Genomic DNA, 22587 nt, shown 5'->3' with positions numbered 1-22587 from the left:
TCTCTTCGGCTCGTACTTCGCGATCACGCGACTCATTAATTCGAGATCGTCCTCTTCGTTCGCCTCAACGAGCGTGTCGCGCGATTGTGCCGCATCCTGATCGTCCGGATCCGAATACGAACGTCCGCTCCTCCGTATCTCGCGCTTAGACAAAAGCGAGAGCATCTCATCGTCGAGCTTCGATGCATCCTCCACTAGTGCGTTCGCGATTACACGAGTATTATTTCCACTTCCGGCAATAATTACCTCCTCCAGAATGACTTTGGGATCGCTTTTGGCGTTCGAAACGTTCGTGTGGTTGCGTCCTGCGTCACCGATTTGTAACGTCAGCTGCAAATAGGTCGATGTATTATGCAGACTTTATTATATATCGTAAATATATAAATTAAACGCATCCTGGCAAGAGCATTGTTTCACGGAACGTGGCCATAAAACGTCAATAAAATTTCGGCTCGTTTGACGAACAATTGATAGCTTTCTTTAATTATCGCGTATATACTTACGCTTGCGGTAAGAACGATAATTATTTGTTAACGCGATAAAATTTATTAGTACTAAATATATCACGCATATTAATTAGATTAACGTCAGTTCGGACAAGATCCCGTATATATATTTCACATATTTAGCACCATACCACTTTATTGCCTCTCTCACTCCACCATTCTAATTAAAAGTTGACGTAAACACGCGTCAACCTTTGCCGCTGACAGCCCCCACGGTTGCACATTTACTACGAATTATTTATTTTGCCATTCGTGGCAAAGTGTGTACATATATCGTTAGAAAATGTCACAACATGCTACGAGAGAAATTAATCAAATTCATATATCGGACGGTTGTCCTTATATTCTCCATGCTCACTTTTATTTAACGTTAAAGGGCGCGTTAAAAATTCAATATCGAGATATTACCAAATGGATTAGCAATAGTAGCACCATGGCTACCAGCTTTCGGCAGGTTTTCATCATTCGACAAATTCACGACAAAGACTGAACCGCGTTGCTGACGCGGCCAGGCAATTATATCGAGACTCGTTTTCCTCTATCAGAAAACCATTCGCGAATGATATGACAGTTTCACAGCGATTAGGCACCTCGAAGTGTCGAAGGAACCGCCGAACAATCAGTCCTGCATCGATCGCTCCTTCCTCCTTTCTCTGTCGGTTGCACAAGATCGTCGCTCGGCCGGAGCCGATCTGAAAGCACATCCCGATCTCTCATTATTTAGTCTATTATTAACGTGCCTTGCGCAACGCGCCGTGCTTTTTTTTTATTTAAGTTAAGTATCGTAACACAGAGGAAATGGTATGCCACATCGCGATTCACGATATTTTACTTGTACTCATTTCTTCCGCGCCATTTTTATCGGCGCGGCGGTTGCCGCACATTAGCATTTGCCATTTGCATGCAATATTTTGCACTCGCGTTACTCGATCCATCAAAAAGCGTAACGGCTCCCACCCCACGCTCGCGTGGAACGCTGGCTATATCGGAATTGAATTTGCATTATATTGTTCAATGGAAATCGTACAATCACCACTGACAAGTCCATTGATCGCGAGACGCGAGTGAATTTTGCATTTCCACGTAGACGCACTGTCGAATTTTCATAATCCGCTGTCGGATTAACGTTGCACCTTTGCATGCCGGACACCGTGACGATGTGCATCGCGTAAAGTCACACACGATCTCCTGCGGTTTCCGGCGCGGCGCGTCACGTAAATTACTTCAAAGGATATCGCGCGAACAGAGGAAATTACGCTGGTCGGCGATAGAATTTGACCGAGCAAATAAACCACAAGCCATTATTTTAAATTACAAATTTTTTTTTATTTTAAAGTAATAAAAAGAGCGGAACACATAATTATCTTCTTATTCTCTACAATGCTCCGATAAGCTCGAAAAACGATACATTTTGCGATACACTTACATTTGTTGTATGCCCGCATATGCTTTTTCTTTTGTTTATTGTATTTATATTTTATTCATCATCTCTCCCGTTTTAAAAATATCAATATATATTATATTCTTCTAAGACAATTTTAATAATGTTGTTTTGAAGTGGTTTTAAAACAGTAACTTTATAATTTCAAGTACGAATACATTTCATTCGATTAAGCAAAATTTAGATTGATTATGTCAGCCGAAGTGAAAAGAAGTTTCACGACTGGCGCGCGACTTTTCACGCGATGTTACGTCAAATTTCTGCGTGCATTCAAGCTTAAATGGGGCAGTTATAGTTGCTTGTGCGCCGCGTCAACGTTCGGCAACCCCAGATTGCGTTTTAATTATAGACGTAATTAAAGAGAATTTGTTATGCAAGTGGTCGTTACCAAGGTAGAAGCATTTCGAAACTTTGATAAATTCGATTTGGAAAGACGCCTGCAATGATATTTCAAAATATTAGAAGAAAGTTTATCGTCGATTAAATGATTAAACGATATTAAATGATTATCGTCATGATAAATATAATATTTTAGTTTGTGTAAAGTGATACAATCGCCAATTAATATAATTGGCGTCAAACCATTCGAATATACCATTGTATTTATGTTCTATAAATTCCTTGACTTTCCTTAAGAAAAATAATAAAAATATTTTTTAAATCAATTAAGAGATTAGAAATGAAAGCTAGAAAGTCGTTAAGAAAAAAAATTATAATCAAATAGGAACTTTATTTCTAATTTAATTTAAAGTAATATTTTAACAAACTCCGTGAATAAAAAACAATTTTTAATATTAAAAATTGAAAACTTGCAAGAAATGACGATTAATATATCCAAAAAATATCAGTTTTTAATTGGTCGAGGAATCTATAAACGAAAGATACTCTGCAAGATCTGAGATACCGTAGAATCACAGAAATCCGATGAATATGATTACAAAATCACAGTTATTTCGTCTCGCTGGCTCGCCGCAGGGAACGGACGGAATTCATGGACGTCAGACGCATGAAGACGATTCTGACAGTTTTCTGACAATGGACCCTACCCCGGCATAGTCATCTTTAACAATCCCACGGTGCAATCTCCGCGGACCCATCCTCCCGGCGCGGCGGCAGTATACGCGACGACGCCGACGGGTGCTTACTGACCTCGTTATACGCAACGGTCTTTCTTATTCCCGTGTGAAATTCAACGCGCGACATCGTAAAAATCGGACGCGGGGGACTTGGGGAAAGGCAGAAACGCCGCGCCCCGTATGAAACGCTTCCCTTATCTTCCTGATCTCGCGCAAATTGAAGACTCCCCGAAAATTCCCTGGCGATGCAATAATAGAAATAACAAACGTAATGGGTTTATTCCTTTTAGTCTTATAGCCTTTTCGCAGTCGTTTTCTTTCCCCTCTGTTTGTACAAAGCTTCCGCATGTACTTTTATTTTATTTTAACCCCCTTCAGCTGCATGCAAGCGTACACATATATATCCACCTAGGGTTAGAAATTTTTCAGTCTTAATAACGAGTAAAAATTTTAGGAGTAATGTAGATATATTACAAACAACAATAATATAAAAAAGTAATTAAAAGTTTTTAAAAATTATTATTTAGTTTTGCAATATCATTTTTGCAAATGCTATTTCTTCGTTCAATGCTTGATCATGGAATCGATCATGGAATCAACTTGAGGAACAATTGCACCCAGCAACACCTAAATAAATTTGCGTAAGCATTAAGGATAAGCGTTAAACCAATCACTGCGTGTGATATCGGCAGATCAACTGTACATACGATAATCGATTGCCAATGTAAGTTTGATAGTCGGGTAAATTCACCAGAAAATAGGGCACAATTACGTTTCAATCAATCCTCTTGGTAATATGCCTACGTTATAGCGGGATTATATACGTTTCGAATGATTGTATCAATATATCGCTTACATTAATTACGGAAACTCTAGATAATGGAAACGAAGATAATACGAACCAATAACACACATATGCAGAGTGAAGATTCATAATGGTGCAACGAAAACAACACATATACGTTCATAATAATGTGAATTTTTCAACGCTGAAATATTACGCGCTTAATTATTACATTATTACTTTATGAAAGCGCGATATTATAAAATTTGTATTCTATTCTAAAGATTTTTACATAAAACTATTATTTTGTATAAACTGCAAAATCTAGCATGTTAAAATCTGTGGTCAATTTTCACTTGTCAACTTTCACTTTACTTAATTGTTACTATATAATTAACTTCAGATTAATTACTCTTATTTGAATATCCATCTATTTCAATATCTCTCCCTCTTTTCCTCCCTCCCTCTTTCCCCCTCTCTCTCTCTTTCTCTTTCTCTCTCTCTCACTTACTCAGAGAGAGAGAAAGAGGTTCGAAAGATCAAAGTGGATTTTGCAAGAGTTTATTAACTCATTAAATTATGACTGGAGGATTAGGCAATATAGCAATCTATTTGAGAGTTATTAAATACTGTTACACATCCAGAAAGCGTAGATATGATGGCAATTAGAAATAAAATCACGTTATTTTAATTATAAAAGCGTACTAAAATAAAATGGGGATTTTAACTTCGCAAGGTTACTTCGATACCATACATCTGCATTAGACTGTACGAGCATTGCTCGCTCAATGCAACGTGCATCGAAGCGCGACCAGTTTTACTAAGATTTTCACTTTTCTCAGCGATCAGCGTGGATAAAAAAAGTGACAGCATGACGTTCGAGGTTTGTTCGAGAAATTGTATTCTCTTGCCTTAGACAGACGTTATTTATTATACGATTATATTATATTTTTACACATTATATTTAAATATATTGATACATGTATGTATGTATATATTAAAACTTATATAAACATTTGTAAAAATCTAGCAGCAAATTTGTACGCCACTCATTTGACGACAAGAATAAAATTATCGTTGTCATCATAAGTCTTCCCAATAAACTCGATGCACACGATACACGACACTCGATACTGCTCCAAATACATAGCATCGATCTATCCGCGAAATTCTCGACAAAACGGACGTAAGTAAAACACATTCGACGATTATGTAAAAGTAAATTTTGTCGCGTCTCGTCAATGATGATTTGATTTTGACCATTTATGTCCTGACGTCTGTCCTTCTTTATGACCGTGTTTCTCGTCGTGCTCGTGATGACTGTCGTGCCCCTCTGCCGATTTGTGACCCTTCTTCTCGTGATGATGGTGACCTCCCTCGTGTTTCTTTTCCGCACCGTGATGACCCTAAAACAAGAAGAAAATCGCAGTTTTGACTTAATGGCCGAATTAACGTGTAATAGCGTTATAAGTGTTTCAATGGCAAAAAAAATAATAATTTTATGATATTTTATCATGATTTTAATGAATAATGACCTCGTGATGTCCCGAATGCAAAGATCCTTTCTTTTCATGGCCACCCTTCTTGCCCTCGTGTTCCTCATGCCAACCACCGTGCTTCTCGCTTCCTCCATCCTCGTGGTATTCGTCATAAAAATCGTGTTTCTTCTCGTATTCATCCTGGAAGCAATTTATATGTTAATTCAGAAATATAACAAATAAAATTTTGCTTACATTAAAATGTTTATTACAGTAGTTACAATAATATATTTTTTATTCTACAAATAGATACATATCTAACAAAATTTATTTCTACAATAAAAATTAAGTATAATGTTACTATAATTCTTGATGGAAAAATTACTAATTGTATTGATGGACTATTAACACATATAATTTAGTTAATAAGTATTAGAATGTTAAATACAGACAAGAGATCGATCATTACATAGAAGCCCAGACAGTTATGTCGAATAACGAAGTCTTTGATCTTGTAATCTTAGGAAAAGCTTTAATATCTATATAAATATATACTATTATAATTATTAAAAAGAAAAAGGCCAATAATCGAGCATTAGTGTAGTGTGGCTATTATCATTTTTATTTTTATATATACTATTATGTATGAAGAATAGGGCGAGGAAAGCCGTAACAAAATGTTCGTGTTTTATTATTTTTAATAGACAAATATTATTTCAATCATTGGTTGGAATATAATATTTGTCTATTAAAAATAATAAAACACGAACATCCTGTTACGGCTTTCCTTGCCCTATTCTTCATACTGAATTTTAATCCGCGACGGTCATTTGAATATATTATTATATTTTTAGTATTACAAAGAAATCGTAATCAATGTGTTTTCTAAATTATAGTGGATATTAACGAAACAAATTGATTTTGAGTATGTGCGATACGTGTTGAGCAACAAGAAGATACACATTACACAAGTCATACCTTCTTGAAGACGCTGTGTTCTCCTTTCGTACTGTATCCCTTTTGATGCTTTCCTTCTTCGCCAAACTTCGCGTTCTTCTCACCCTCCTCACCGTGATGATTCTCACCATAATGGCCAGCTTCTTCGTGGTTCTTCTTTTCCTCACCCTCTTCCTCGTCATACTCCTGCTTGTGCTTCTCCTTATCGTGGTGTCCTTTGTCGTTCTTCTCGAATTCGTGGAAAGTCTTGTAACCCTTTCTCAATCAAAATTATTAAGAAGTTATTGAGAAGTTAAAAAAGCGTTTGTTATATAAATCAATATTATTATAGTTTATTGCCGTTAAAAGAATTGACATGATAGTAACGAAACAATAAAGAAGAGAGATATGTATATCTTGTGAAAAACATATTATCGGATTTGTCGGCTGAAATTTCATTAAAAAGCGCCGACGTCGGATTTGCGACATTGTTAGAATATCAATTCCGGCATTGAGGAATGAAATCAGTGCTCGCTTTCCCTACAGTGTGACAAATTCGCAGAAAGGATATCGGGAGAAATTCGATCCAAAGGGGTAAAATATTTTATAGTCGCGCGGCGAATGCTTTTTTAGGTCGAGGCCTCTGTGTCTCGTTCCTCGGGTACAATATTCGTATAAAGGAGAAAAAACTATGTAATATATATTCTTGCGGTAGCGAGCAAGAAGGGAACGTGAGCACCGTGGGCGCTTATATTACAAGCGATAAAAGAGGGAAGAAGTCGTCAACGGATGACGTGAATGACAACAGCTTGGACGTCAATGGCAGCCAGGAACGAAGCGTTTGTACCTTATCGTTCTTATGGCCGTGCGTGTCATGGTGGTCCTCATCGTGCTTCGAGCCGGTGCCCTCTTCGCGATGTCTGTCGCCGCCTGTTCGAATAAAATAAAATGTAAATAAAACTACCGGGGCTTTATCGCTGGTGGGAGGCCCACTCTTTTTTTCTCTTTTTCATTTAACGAACCTCTCGATTCGCGCGTTAGAAAGCAGACCGCATCTATACCTCAGAGAAACGAAGTCTCCATTGAGCCCTTTTCATTTCTCGCGCACGATTCAAGGTCGTTGCATTTATACTTGCAAATATTATAACTATTAACTTGCGAGGTGGACGAGAGAGAATATCGGAAATAAAATTAACTGCTCGCTTCTTTTAATTAATGGAAAAGTGGTGGTGTGCGACAAGAACTTTACTGTCGATAATATTCTTAAATGTCTTGAATATTGTACCTTGTTCAATAAATTAATTCACGTTATATATGTTACATGTATGTGATATATGTATATTCCGGAGACCACGCAAAAATTAAATAACAAAATCGTTAGAATTGTAATGGTACAAGAAAATAAAATATACGTAAATCTATTGTTAAAAATTAAATGCAGCAAATGTACGCACGTTTAAAATAGTACGAGATTCAAATGCACTTCTAATTCTCTGACACATACAAATTAACACGATCGGCGGCAAATCCGCATAATCCACCGTAAGCTTCGCTTTCACGATTGAATTTCCGCTCGTCAATGTCAAAAACGGTTATTTCATTTACCGTGAAAGAGAACACGGCACGTATGCAAAAATATCGATAATCCTGCAAAAATATATGTAATTTTTGCAGCAAATATTACAATTTTTGATTTCTTTGTGAAGCAAATATTGAAATAAATATTTTATTTATTAAATAATCTCGTTTAACTGCGAAAATTAAACCAATTTTCGGCCAATTTTCGAGCAATTATAAAAGATAATGAATTATTTTTTTTACATTTAGACCCACACGTTTTATAGTTGCCCGGGAATTGGCCGTTTGACCTTCGTAGTTAGCTTTGCTTTTATCGAGCGGTGATTTGTCCTTTTAATCTCGTTTAGTTTAATTTCTTTACCGTTTCATATTTTACAAGCAAAACGACAGTTGTAACACGCACCTCCATGACCTGTAGCTTCCGCGTTCAAATCCTTGGAATACCGAAAACCAACTGGAGCCCTGCTGACCTTTCTCATCGCCAGCGAGCCATCAAGAATAATCGTCAGGATCAACAACAACCATAGTAGCCTCAATTCGCCAATGTTTGACGCCATTTTAATACCGCTCCGCGCAAAATAAGAGATATATGTTCGGAATGCGAAGAACAAGATTAAGGCACTGAGGATCATCTGCAATCGTTGCTCCGATTTATTGCGCTGGCATCGCTCGTTTTTCCTCGCCGCCGCCAGTCAGGCGAACGTCTATTTTTCCTGCCAGTGGCTGAAAGGACTTTTCTCTTCCGGACGGAAGATGACGGCGCGGAAGAATGAGAAAAAAAAGATGCGTTTTCTTACTTTGTCGTCGGTACTTTCACCCGCCGCGCTTATTAGTTGCTTTCCATCACTCTTACACTCAAGTGATCTGAGTCACTCAGTTATGTGAGTATTTTATACTGAGGTAAGATATGTCATTTTGTATTTACCTGCTTATTTTGGTGACAAAGCTATCGCATAATAATACAGGTCCATAGCCTCACTTTTAATGTTCGAGTCTATTAGATTCATTAAAGCACATGGTCTCGATTGTAAAAAACTCAGTGAATCTCACTTGCCAGCATGCAACAAGAACGTGCATTTAACTGAGTTATGACGTCACAAGTGAGAATTATCTGAGTTTTGATGTAAATGGAAAGCAACTATTATTCGCGGTGTGAGCAAGAACAAAATTGCGAGCGGTCATATATCTTGCTCTCGTCTTTGGTCACTAATATATATGTTTTGGATCTTAATTTATCAATTCTTGATTTGTAAATTATTAGCGTAATTTTAATTTGTTTAATTTGATTTATTAGCGCACTATTAATTGCAATCGTTATAATTCTTACAATTTATTAATACATCTTTGACTCGCAAAGCATAATTAGCGTAATTAACTCTTGATTTGCTAATACGTATACACTTCTAATTCTTAATAATTTCTTGACGCGATTTTACTCTATGATATGAATACTCTATGATAATGATTCGAACTGCAACTTATAAATACATTTTCAAACTTATAATTTACTGACTTAATTATTATATAATTTATCAGTAGATTTTTTTACTTTAAAAATTAATTCATCGAAAAAAAAGTTTTATACAATCCTTAAAAGTATGTACAAATTACTTCTGCTAAAGTGATTGCCATTTCTTTTCTGTTAAAACGATTTCTGAAACGCCAAAAACGTAGAAAACGCCGCGACAAGGGGATGAACGGATGAGAAACGCAAAGAACGTGACCGAAGGACGTGAATGACTCATAACCACTGAACACCCCAGAGCCTTCGCATTGAGCCATCGAACAAATATCGGGCACAACCATGGCCGGTTAGACGAAGCCGCCAGGCAAACACAATTACCATCTCTTTTCTACTCTTTCTCTCCGAAACGTCCGTCCCGCCGTGAGATGCAACTCTCGACTTTCCTCGTCTCATTTTCATCTTTCGCCGCCGCGGAAAATCCGATAAGCTACGAAAGGACATTTTAATTCCAGATTCATAATGAATCTCTCTGTCGCATAATTAGGATTATTAATCCGCTCTGCGTATCTATCGTGCGGGATCGTTAAGCGTCCCATATTAATTGATTACAACTGTTTCTCAGCATCGCAATTTGCTTCGCAATTCAAATGTTTCCCTGGCACTGACCACTGAATGTATGTCGTCGTATGTCGTACCTGTACCGATCAAAATGTTTACACAACATTTCCGTTGCATTCTCCGTAATTTCTCACCCGTGCAATTTTACCGTCGCGTCGACATGAAACACCGCAGATTTTAACAGCTGCATCTGATTCCCACATTAATGTCACGTTGAGCGGCTTATATTAATTTAAATAAAACGGAAACTAAAATTATGTTCTCTTCGTTCTACACGATCAATTTCTTTTCATCAGTTAAAAAATATTGGGAAACCTACAGTCTTCAAGTTTCTTTAATTCTATCTCTTTAATTAACGATTGAAAATAAGAGAGAAGAAGACAGATGAGAAAGTCATATTCTTTAGATGATTACGAGGATGCAAATATTAAATCGTCGCTTAGAGATATAAATGGTTTCGCAATGTTAAAAATTATAATGGTACAATAAATAAACACAAACTTTCTTAACGCTAAAAAGAAACTCTTCAAATCGATCGAAAGAAATTACGGTCAAGGAGAATACTCGATATTTTCGATGTAGCCTGCGAAATTATATCAATCGCATAATGAGGTTGTTATTGGGTTTTTTTATTGTTGATGTATCGAATATTCTACCGTCGGAATTATGTAATCTGTAAGGCAATAGGGAATTATCCGGCTTATAGCCCCCGCGAACCACCGCGTTCGTGGTTTACTCGCTTTCGCGACGGCATTCCCTCGTTTCTGGCGAACGTGCTCTCATTCCAAGTGCAATCCGTTAAACGGCTAACGAGATATCGGTAAGCAAATTAGTCAACAGATACAGGTGTACTATCACAAATAACGGCCGCGGCGTTACTGCTCCCCGCCGTCATCTGCGCCGCCCGCCGCCGCTAGAAACAGGGTCTACATTAATACGCGTAATTCGATTTTCATCATCCTCTATATAACAGGTGTTACGGAGGCTCGCGCAAAAGCAAAACAACATTTTAACCGCGAATGTCGCGGCATTCTTCTTCTTCGCGAAATCGTCTTCTCTTTGAGAGACCGTCGTTGTCTTTTACGAAGCTACTATTATGTAAGGAGCTTCGCGATGCTCCGTCGACGTGCCGAATGAAAAGAAGAAATGATTTCGATAGTCGTCCTTGGGATGTGAGTGGTTTAAGTGAAATTGAAGCTAATTGTTGTCGGGGTAAGAAAGTGAGCTAAAGACGCTTCAAGATGAGCGACGCGAGGAACGATAAAGACACGGAAGCCACGGCTCAGGGGGACACGAGCGATTATGTGCTTCACCTCCCACGTCCGCTCAATCTCGAAGAAAAGAAGTACCTATTGGCCGTAGAGAGAGGTGATTTGCCGAACGTGAAGAGGTTTCTGCAGCTTGCAAACAAGGGCAAGGTAAATATTGACTCTTAATACATAGGAAATCAACGCGAGAACAAAATGATCTTTGAGCAAATAATTATAATAGGCTCCCCGATTTCGCGAAGAAAAAAAGTGTCTACATTTTAATATAAAAGACAACCTTATTTTGAAATTGATCGAATTTGCTGAAATTAAAAATTTAAATCTTATTTCGTAAAATTAAAAAATTGTTGTTTAATGCGTATCCGCGACGAAATCCTGAAAATAGTTCGCGAATAAAAGTTATAGCAGCAATTTCGTAGGATTGAAACACGCCGAGACGAATGTACTCGAACGTTTTAGGGAAAACAGCTGGACACGAATTGCGTAGATAGTCTGGGTCGCAGTGCCCTTACGCTGGCTATAGAGGCGGAAAACTTAGAAATGGTCGAGCTGCTCGTCGTTATGGGAGTCGAAACTAAGGATGCCTTGCTCCATGCCATCGATCAAGAATTCGTAGAGGCGGTAGAGTTGCTGCTGGAACACGAGGAACTTCTTACGAGCCAAATGACCGAGGATTGTAAGTTGAAATTGACGTTTTCGAAAAGTCGCGTATAACGTCTCGATTGTCGCAATTGTAATAACGTAATTATGTAAATAAACAATTTTACTGAAAATAAAATTGCTTTAGAAGAATTCAGAAGATTTGTTAATTTTAATAGATCGTATTATTAATTTTAATAGATCGATTCTTAGCATTGCTGTTGAGCTATTACCTGTCCTTCACGTTTCTCGCACCTTGATTGCAGCCGAAAAGCAGATTATACACAGCTGGCAGAAGGTTGATCCGGCATCAGCTAGATATTCGATGGACATGACACCCTTGGTGCTCGCGGCGCAGCGTAATAATTACGAAATCCTGAAGCTTCTACTGGATAGAGGAGCTACCTTGCCGATGCCGCACGACGTGAGGTGTGGCTGTGACAATTGTCTTCAGGCAACCATCGGTGAGAGATACTCTGATGAACTTTATTTTTCTACAGGTTTTACAAAATATATGTATAAATTGTCAAAGATATAGAAGATACATACAATGGCATAATCGAATTATTATTTAGGTGATCCATTAAGACTGTCGTCCACTAGAATCTCCGAATATAAAGCTTTGGCGAGTCCAAGTTTAATAGCCCTGAGCTCGACGGACCCTTTGATGACGGCTTTCCAATTAAGCTGGGAACTTCGGCAACTGGCTGTATCGGAACCGGAAAGTAGAGCCGAGTACTTGAAACTACGGCGACAAGTAGAAAAGTAAGTTTTTTATTTCGCACGATACAATTGTGTAATATTATATGTTTGTTCAATAATTATAATCGGGTTCCGAATAGATTCGCTGTCGATTTGTTGCAACACGTTCGAACTACCACGGAATTAGACACTATCCTAAATTACGATCCCGAAGAAGAGAATGCCGAACTTAGCAAACAATTAGCTCGACTGGAGCAAGCTATAGAATATAAGCAAAAGAGATTCGTCTCACATTCTCACGTTCAGCAGCTCTTGGCAGCAATCTGGTAAACCCCAAAGAATCTATTATTTAAATACAAAAGTTCATACAATACATTATTTGTAAAAAATTTAAAAACACTTTTGAATATCTCATCCGATTTGAAGGTACGAAGGGGTCCCCGGATTTCGAAGAATGTCAACTATGCAGAGAGTCGGCATTCTTGCAAAGACCGCGGTTCTATTTCCATTCTATTGTATCATGTACTATCTGATGCCGGAGTCAAAAACAGGGCGACTTATGCGAAGACCCTTCATGAAATTCTTGGTTCATGCGTCATCCTATTTATTTTTCTTATGTAAGTTGTACATTTTAGCATTGATATATGTATGCTGATTACGAAGGAGACAAGCCGATTCAAAATAATGAAATTAGCATTATTATTTAATCAACGGCTAATCACATGTCTATAGTTGTACTCATGCTGGTATCACAGCGTGCTGAAGTGGAGATCGTTAGGCTCCTGGGTACTCAGGAAATGAAGAGAAACCTCGCGGCTTATTTGGCTCGACAGAGAGGCGCGGTACCTACCCCTCTGGAGGGTATCGTCGTGCTATACGTCCTTGGATTTATATGGGAAGAAATGAGAGAGGTGCGCAGATAAACGAGTCTAATTTTCCTCCGTAGTAAATAAACAAGTATGAATGCGTCTTCTATATTTGTCTAATTGTAAGCCGTGACGCATGCTATCAGGCTTACGTGGACGGTCTGAGAAGTTACTTACGGGATATGTGGAACTTTATCGACTTCACTAGAAACACGCTCTATTTCGCGACCGGGGTTCTCAGGCTGGCGGCTTACCTTCAGCAGCGCGCCGAGATACGGACAGATCCATTAGCCGCGTTAATACCAAGGGAGAATTGGGGCGACTTCGATCCGCAGCTGATTGCGGAAGGTCTCTTTGCGGCCGCGAATGTCTTCAGTGCTTTAAAGCTTGTTCATCTTTTCAGCATCAATCCGCATTTGGGACCGCTTCAGGTATCACGTTTGTCATAGATATTTTGCTAGATTATATATTAAGAATTCCTATTTAAGACTTCTTTAAGAATTCTTCTGTATTTAACAGTATTTCCTGATATTACTTTAATATACATGAAAGTGTGTTATAATATTAATAGTTTTCTTGATCGCGATATGATTTTGACTTTATAGAATTTGCGATTTTTGTTTTAGATATCGTTGGGCAGAATGGTAATCGACATTGTGAAATTCTTTTTCATTTACACCTTAGTGTTATTCGCCTTCGCCTGCGGCTTAAACCAGTTGTTGTGGTATTTTGCGGAATTGGAGAGGCAGAAATGTTACAGCGGAATGTCGGATCCCCCTTGGGACGCCGGTAGTGACGCCTGCTTAAGATGGAGAAGGTGAATGGAATAATCGAATTGCCAGACGGCAGGATGAAAGACATGTCTTTCCTTTCAGGCCACATTTCCGACGCGGATATGTCTCCTAATAATCATGAAAAAAATAACAGATTGGGCATCCCCTTCCAAATCTGTAATATTGTATAATCTGTATAATCTAATGAATTATTTATTAGGGCTACACCTATATAATAAATACATGACTTTGTATTTTTAAAGAAAATTATTTTGAAATTATTAATATATTTGTTAGTCGAAAGATTGAATGTAATTCCTGAAACATATATTATTTAATACATAATAAAAATTTTAATTTATTTATTCATTTACTTTTTCAACGTGATACAAAATCGTTTGCAAACATTTCGATTACATTTCGCGTAAAATTTTTTCAGATTCAGCAATCTGTTCGAATCGTGTCAGAGTCTTTTCTGGGCCAGTTTCGGTATGATCGGCATCGAAAGCTTCGAACTCACTGGTACGTCCACGTATGTAATTTAAATATAAAAAAAATCCTTTTTGTGTTAAAACTGACGTCTAATCATCGACGAAACCAACGTTATTATTTTCTAGACCCCCAACGTTGTTATTTTCAGGAATCAAGTCGTACACTCGATTCTGGGGCTTGTTGATGTTCGGCTCGTATTCCGTGATCAACGTGATTGTCCTGCTAAATCTACTGATAGCCATGATGAGCAACAGCTACGCCGTTATTGAGGTAAGGCTCCAAAACTCGAACGATACTCGTGATCTGAGTGATCTCGTCAACAGAAGCATTGACACGATAGGAACATTCCGACACGGAGTGGAAATTTGCGAGAACGAAGTTATGGATGAGTTACTTCGAGGACACCGGGACCCTTCCGCCGCCCTTCAACATCTTCCCGCCGCCGAAATTGCTTTTCCGATTGTTCGGCCTACAGAAGAAGCGTATCGGCAGACACTCGAGTCAACGTCGACGTGCACGCGAACATAAGTGAGAAATCTTTGTTAAGTACTTGGCTAAAAAATGTGTTAATAGTTTAAAACGCAATTTATTTTCGTGGTTAATCTTAGATGATAACTCTTTAATATTTTAATTGTTGATCTGCAGACGATAGAGTATAGTGACATAATAATGATGTGACGCTTAGTTATACGTATCTTCCTGCTGTCAATTATACAGATACGGAGCGGTCATGAGAGCTTTGATATGGCGCTACGTTGTGAACGCGCATAGTGAGCATGAGATGGAACCTGTCACCGAAGACGATGTCCACGAGCTTAAATCCGACTTGTCGTCCTGGAGATGTGAACTCCTGGACATCCTGCATAGAAACGGCATGGACATCGGCGGCGTCGATAAGAAGGAAAAGAGTGAGCATTCCTATGCAAATATTTGCGCTTTCTTTACTTAAAATAACGATTGAGATAAGCTTAGAGCAAAGTTTAAGCTCGTCGAGAATTTAAAATTATATCAAAACTTATATTAGCTGTTCTCTTAAAATTAGCTATACTGGGCAAGAAAATGAAGGTTTGGGAGAGAAGACTCATGAAAGACTTCCAAGTAGCAGGTCCTGTAAATTCAGCTGACATCGATCTTCAGGAAGAGATAACTCTTCAACAACCCGAAAACGAGAGTAACGTTGAGAGATGGAAGAGAATCGCCAGATTAGCTGTTTTGACTTCGGCCGAACATCGTTGGAGTCAAGTACAAAAGACCTCTACTTATTATTCCGTGAAAGAAATGATATGGTAGCTGACTGTCAAACTTCTTTCAATTTTGTAGGTCGTGAAAAATGCAGTTAAGAGCTCTCAAATCGGCAAAAGCTGCAGCAAGACGTCGCTGCAGAATCAGCAGAGTCTGAAGCGAGCCATGGAGGAAGCGAAACGTCTGACGCAAAAAAGCCCACTGCCGACAGATGTGCCGGTTGAATTGCCAGGAACTACCGCGGCGACGATACTGCACGTGCTACACGACATCGTTGAGGGTGATGGCGATGCTAAGACATCAGGACTCAAAAAAGAAAAGACTCCGGAGCCAGTTAGAAACGGCGTTGGTTCCCAGCCGTTTGAACCAATTCTTCAGGTGCTAAATTAATAATTAATGACGTGTGTAAAAGCGTTATGATGAAGAACAGAAAATAATTTGATTTCCTTGAGTAAGTTTTGTTAAGGGCGGGAAAAATGTTTTTTTATACAGGCCAAATCCTCTGTCGATTTTGTTGACGAAAAAACGACGAAGGCCACTGCGCCATTGTTACCGCTTCGTTCATCACCACCGCGAGTAATCAAGAGGAAAGCGCCTACTCATCTTGGTACTCAGTCACTTAACTTTCTTATATTATTCAAATATAAACTACAATATAAACGTTATTCGTATTTATCACAAAAAGAAGAAAAAGTTTAGTTAAAAAATTCTATTCTTTTAAATATAATAAAGCAATGTTTAATTTTATATTTATTCAATTACATATTAATTATAATTTAATTACATACAATTTTACGATTACTTTATTTATGACACACTTATTGCTAATACTGTTCTATTTCTTCAGGACAATCAGCTTCTGCTCAATCAACTTCTATTCAATCCTCGACTACTACTTCGAGCGCTACTTCGTTTGTCCCTACGACGTCCGTGACTGTTGCCGGAATTACCGCAACCAGTACAACACGCACGACTGCCGTAACTACTGCTGCAACAACTACGTCTGTCATGAAGACTGCTATGAAAACTGCTACTACTTCTGCCAAGCCCATCATTACTACTACTAATACTACTGCTATTAATACTATTGCTATCGCTACTACTACTACTACTACTACTACTACTACTACCAAATCTGTTGCCACTTCTACTACTGCAAAATCCACCGCTACTACTACCGTTTCTATCGCTACGAAAACTTCTTCTAGTTCTCCCATGGAAAGTCATAGCAAATCCGTTACCGTATCCATGAGTGCACTTTCAACTAGCGTCAAAGACGGAAGCAGTTCGATCAGAGCACGGCCAAAAGCTTCACATAGTCCCAAACTTCCGATTATTCCTTCGTTAACGGTTACCTCAAGTTCGGACGGCAAAGGTGATGACCGAGAAAAACTCGTAGATGTTACATCGCGTAGTAGACCATCGAGAGGAGGATGGCTTTAAATCCTGTCTACGTGCCCTATATGGAAAATTCCAGTTATATGTGTAAAACACAATTTTTTTTTTTTAATTTAGCTATTATATTACCTGCTATTTTGGAAATAAATGAAAAAATAAAAGTGGACATGAAAACTCAGTAAATTTTTTAATATTCTGTGCCGACAAAAATTTAAAAGTATTATTTCAAATTTTTCCCGAAGTTCTAAAAAGTCAGTATGAAAAATTATTTGTAAAAACACCTACAGAAGATTATAAAAGTATTTCCGTCGAATTATTTTATTTAAAAAGATACAGAGATATTATAAACATATTATATATATATTATTTCTTATACATATATTTGTATTTAAAGAGAAATAAAGGAGCGGGACTTACATATAGATGAGATGTGTATTGCGTGTATTTATTCTCTTGTCTATGAATACATTCTATCCTTGTGCACGGCACTAATCGCATGCTTATGATAGAAGAGATAAGTTGGCAGGAGATGTAATATAATTAAAAACATGATACAAATTAACACATGGGCATATATTAATATGTATCCTGCTACAACTGGGAGATGTAATATAATTAAAAACATGATACAAATTAATATTGGCATATATTAATATGTATCCTGCTACAATTGCGATTCATATGAATAGGTCCAATGTATTTCGATTGGCAAATAATACATAAGTCTAAAAGGATATCTATAAAAGATCAAGATGTTTGTGTTGTCTAAATAACACGGTTTAAATGCCATAAATATGCAAAAATCATTTAACAATAATCTTTAAAGTTCTGTAAATTCCATAAAAGTAGTTGTCCGAATCGAAGAGACTCAATCACGCCGATAGAATAAATTTTATCGGAACGATGCAATTCAAGCAACTTGTACGACTTTAGTCAGCGGGTCTTTTTGCGCCGAATTAATTTTATCGCCCAAGGATAAAGCCATGCCTTGGCTCTTGGCTCTGATACGAATATGACCAACCACTGGCGCGTCAGATTTGTTCAATGGTTTCTCAATGGATAAATTCGCCAATGCGTCTTCACCGAATATTGATTTAGCATACATATTTGCAGCCATAAATCCACATTGTCCTGAAAGAGCCTGTAGAAAAAACGACAATGATATTTATGACAACAATGCTATTTTTTAACAGAAAATTAGTCTAATAAAAGAATTAAACATACCTTCTCTGGCGTGAGACAACGCATATTTGTAGACTTTAACAAATGTGCAAGATAGTCTCTCAAGTCAGACAGAGTCGTATTGACAGACACTTTGTTCTCCCATTCAAATTCGGCCCACATCTGGCGGAATTCGGTGTCAGTGCACGTTGCGGGCACTATATAATCCATTATGTCGATATGTATGTCGTTAAGAACAACTACGCTTCTGTCAGAGCCCGCACCTGATACATCGTAAACTGCAAATAGAAAAGAATAATCATGATAATTAATAAAATTAATTTTTATCTTCCGAAACACACATCAATGTGTCACAATTTCTTCTAAAAATATTTCTAAATTTCACTCACCAATATTTCCAAAGATAATGCCGTTTTCCGTAGACGTAACTTTCACGTTTGCCTTGATAGTGGCGAAATCCCTAGGCGCAAGTACAATGGGCTGCGGTCTCTCCACCAGCTTTAGATCGCCCAAAGTGGCCAGTTCCAATGTACAATTCTGTAGAGTGTCTTCCGTTTGATTAACTATCAGCACATCAAGCACAATGTCGTATTGATTAACGTGAACCAAGGCCTCCGCATAAACTGGGTCCGAGAAACCGGTGAGTTGAATGACTTTGCTCAAGGCACTCGGAGCATCTCCACTGGCACCAGGTCGTCCTGCTACAGCTGCGCTAAGGCTTTGCTCGAACATATCACCAGCCCCACCGGCCAAGTCGGATCCTCGGCTCAATTGCAAGAATTGAATTGCGTCATCGACTTGAACGATACTGCCTGGCTTTTCCTTGGCCTTCTGATTTTGCGAGTCCTCCTCTGCTTTCGCGGTCAACATTCTACCGAGTGCATCGCGGCATCCCTCAGTGAAAACTTTCTGTACGAGAGGCGTTGGGCAAGCAAGGGATCTGAGACACAGGGAGATCCTCTCTGCGTCGTCGTGTGTCATTGCTTTCATAGGAAGACCTGAACGGCCTAGCTGTAATACGCTGGACATTACAAACATTGCTTCCGCCTGTAATTTGTTGCTCTTTTGGACGTTGGTTTCGAGTATTTTATAACGAAGGGCTAATTTTGCCAATGTGGTAGCCAGAGACGCGCCAATAAAAAAATCACCTTCCATCATGTATTGCACTAATGCAGGTCGCTTCTCCTCCTTTTTCCCTATTGATTAATTCATGTATATAATAGAGTGCAAAGTATTAGAAATATCACATCTATTTTATACAAAAACAAAAGTTACTCACGTGCAGATGCAGCACTGAAAGCACTTTGAGTCGCGTAAGTACCATCAGACGTGACGAGTTGCGCAGGTGCAGCTTGTGAGTTACCATCTTCGGACTTTTCACCAGCTTGACGTTTATTTTCTGTTTCGAGCAACGGCAACTCGCCTAATGCTGCTCGTATACGACCCATCACAGCTTCTATGTCCTCTTTCGATGTGGCGTATTCGCCGAGGATCCATAGTGCGGCTCTGTGTACTTTTACGGATCGTATGTGAGGGAACACCTAATTTATGAAAATCAAAATTAATTTCTGTTAATCTTGCCAACCGTATTTTTAATAATACACTGTCTCGTACGCACCTCTAACAGTTTCTCAACAATCAACGGTCTGAGATTCTCGAATCTCTGAATGGCTTCACGAATAAATACAAGAAGATCCGTAGCTGCTGCTTCGTTACTCTCCGATAGAAAATCGGTCAGTACTGGAATGACAGTAACAGCAACGTCCGCAAACTTCATGGAACAAGTGTGAAGAGTTCGTATCAAGAGCTGGCGGTATCTGCCAGCGTCCTCATGTTCTCCGCCAGCTGTCCTGAGAACTTCCTTCTTTAGAAGCTGGACCATTTCTTCAATCGTGCGGGTTGTAACTAAATCCATAGCTAAAGCTAAGGTTTTTGTCCTGACTTCCAAGGCTGGTGATCCTATTCAAGATAAATGACAATAATAATAAGTATGTAGAACTCCAACGTATGTAGAATTTCAACAATTTTTTCATTGCTTTTAATACCTAAAACGCGGAGTATATCCATTACAAGATCTTGAAGTACCCTTTCGTACACGGGACTATCTTTCATTGCAATTAAGCGATCCAATACGATAAGTTTAACGTTGTTGTCACTTTCCTTGACAACCAATTCGATGTAACAAGAAGCCGCGGCTTTGATCGCGGTTGGCGCACTGGAAAGTGTCACCAACGTGCCGGCTGCTTCGTAACGCACCGCAGCGCTAGGTGAATTCAGCAAACTGTAAATACATCTGATAAAACGTGCCCTTTCCGATGGATTTGCAAGACAAACCTAGAAAAAAAAATTATAATATCCAGTGATAGTTATTGGAAAAATATATGGGCTCACAGATTAAAATACAGCGCATTTATTCATACCTTATATATTAATTCAACAATGACCAACTGTAGTATATCACCGAAACTCGGCACTTGATCGAGGCACGCAGCTAAATATGCGAGAGCTTTACTTTGATCGGCGTGCAACAACATTAAGAATGCATTTCTCCTGCATGACATATCTTGCTCCCCCTCCAGATACTTTGCAATCAAGTCCGGAGCATCTGGTATAAGAAATTCAAAATTTCTGTATATAGTAAAAATAGCGAGCACTGCGTTACGTCTGACATAGGAGTGTCTGTGCTCCAGACAAGCAATTATCGCGGGCATCAGTGGCTCGAGAAGTTCTGGCTCTTTCAATTTGCACAAGAATCTGCAAATTTAATATTTACTATGTGCAACGTCCATACAATTTGATTCGCGCTTGTGTTTGTGTTCTTACCTGAGAGTGGACCCCCTGACAAATTCATTGGGGTGTTGCAAATCTTTCCTGTACGCGTCGCATACCAGGATCATTTCCTGCAACAGCTTGCCATCGGCAGAGGTTTTCGGTACGATCTCCCAGAATATCAGCAACAACTTCTTGATGGTGTGATTCTGATGAGGCAGGACAAACCTAATGATCGTCATTAGAAGTCCCGGCAGTCGTTCACCGCTCAAAATCATGTGAATCGTCTTCTTGAGCGCGTCGATTTTCGCCTGGACATTACCCTTCTCGAGATCCTGCTTCAGCTGGAGCTCGTTCAGCGGCTCCGTGTCGGTTGGAATATTTATCAAGGTGTAGCACGGTTGCTCGGTTATCGTACTCATTTTCTCAGCTGCTTGTGACCCCGCACTAAGAAAAAAGTTTCCTTACAACCTGCGAAAGGAAGACGAAGAAAAAGCGGATGAGCGATTAATGAGGTTATGTGAGGCATCCTAGCACATTGCGCGTATCAGCGATGCTACAAACCAACGTCTGATACGAGAAGAATTGCGAGCGATTAAACACATACCTAAAATTAGGGCTGAGAAAAATACGCGCAAATAATCGGCCTGTCAAAGTTTACTGACATTTAGGTACATCTAGATGCAGAGGGAAACGGTATACGTGTCATAACTCATACGTATCAAACTGCGATCAGAAAGCGCGAGATGTCGCTAGTTTCCTATATGAAAGAACACTATCGTGCCTAAAAATTAAGTTTCACTTTAAAAACCAAAAAATCGTGAATCTAACGGAAAAGAACCAAAAAGTCTCTCTCGGCTATGTATGATGTTTGGTATTGCCGAAATTGCATTTTGTTTGAGGTCATTAATTAAAAATGTCTATATATGAATTGAAAAAAGAGACTCGATCATCATTATGCATCATAATTTTATATATCTTATTATTATTTTATTTATTGTTTATAATAAAATAAAAAATATGAAATATTTGAAAGTACAAAAAATATTTTTTACGTACAATATAAAAAGAGTATATTAGACAAAAATAAATGGCCTTCGATAGGATTCGTTTCTCGTATTTAAAATTTGACGAACAGTGGTATAAAAACGGTATCAAGAGACACGGCACTGTCTCACGTCAAGCAGTGCCAAGTTATAATATATGAAATATATTATTTCACTTTTTATTTATTCATTATATATTATTATATAAAACAGATTGGTAATACTATATTAAAAAATATATCGAGGAAATGCAAAAAAAATGCAAAAAAATTGTGCAAATTAGAAATTTGCACTTGGCTTCCTCATAGAGGAAGCTTTAACTTCCGCA

At 38.4% G+C, this 22587-nt stretch overlaps 3 protein-coding genes across 4 annotated transcripts; 1 reads left to right on the top strand and 2 right to left on the bottom strand.

Annotated features, from left to right (window-relative positions):
* Positions 1-5045: 5045 nt before the first annotated feature.
* Positions 5046-8356, bottom strand: LOC112454429 (histidine-rich glycoprotein-like). The gene is made up of 5 exons (XM_025015814.1): positions 8203-8356; positions 7069-7151; positions 6264-6497; positions 5343-5486; positions 5046-5213 (listed from the first exon to the last, which is right to left on the bottom strand). The coding sequence occupies exons 1-5, from the start codon at positions 8354-8356 to the stop codon at positions 5046-5048; spliced, it is 783 nt and encodes a 260-aa protein (XP_024871582.1).
* A 2538-nt stretch (positions 8357-10894) lies between these two features.
* Positions 10895-17423, top strand: LOC112454438 (transient-receptor-potential-like protein). 2 transcript variants are annotated; one of them, XM_025015826.1, is made up of 17 exons: positions 11124-11300; positions 11610-11826; positions 12056-12253; positions 12365-12554; positions 12632-12817; positions 12918-13108; positions 13224-13402; positions 13504-13788; positions 13984-14174; positions 14570-14652; positions 14771-14892; positions 14963-15150; positions 15340-15530; positions 15665-15864; positions 15943-16242; positions 16357-16471; positions 16712-17423. In XM_025015826.1, the coding sequence occupies exons 1-17, from the start codon at positions 11124-11126 to the stop codon at positions 17305-17307; spliced, it is 3609 nt and encodes a 1202-aa protein (XP_024871594.1). In that variant the 3' UTR covers positions 17308-17423. The 2 variants fall into 2 exon arrangements, with proteins under 2 accessions (XP_024871595.1, XP_024871594.1); XM_025015827.1 differs by lacking the exons at positions 16357-16471; positions 16712-17423 and having other exon boundaries at positions 10895-11300; positions 15665-15859; positions 15943-16044.
* A 270-nt stretch (positions 17424-17693) lies between these two features.
* Positions 17694-21932, bottom strand: LOC112454439 (coatomer subunit beta). Its single transcript, XM_025015828.1, has 9 exons — positions 21821-21932; positions 21268-21684; positions 20865-21198; positions 20490-20778; positions 20063-20403; positions 19724-19985; positions 18834-19640; positions 18487-18722; positions 17694-18403 (listed from the first exon to the last, which is right to left on the bottom strand). The coding sequence occupies exons 2-9, from the start codon at positions 21633-21635 to the stop codon at positions 18173-18175; spliced, it is 2868 nt and encodes a 955-aa protein (XP_024871596.1). The 5' UTR covers positions 21636-21684; positions 21821-21932; the 3' UTR covers positions 17694-18172.
* Positions 21933-22587: the final 655 nt, after the last annotated feature.

The sequence above is a fragment of the Temnothorax curvispinosus genome, unplaced genomic scaffold (assembly GCF_003070985.1).
Source record: "Temnothorax curvispinosus isolate PA1 unplaced genomic scaffold, ASM307098v1 QBEX01005075.1, whole genome shotgun sequence".
In the NCBI taxonomy this organism is placed as follows: Eukaryota; Metazoa; Arthropoda; class Insecta; order Hymenoptera; family Formicidae; genus Temnothorax; species Temnothorax curvispinosus.
This window is presented reverse-complemented; position numbering and strand designations above follow the sequence as displayed.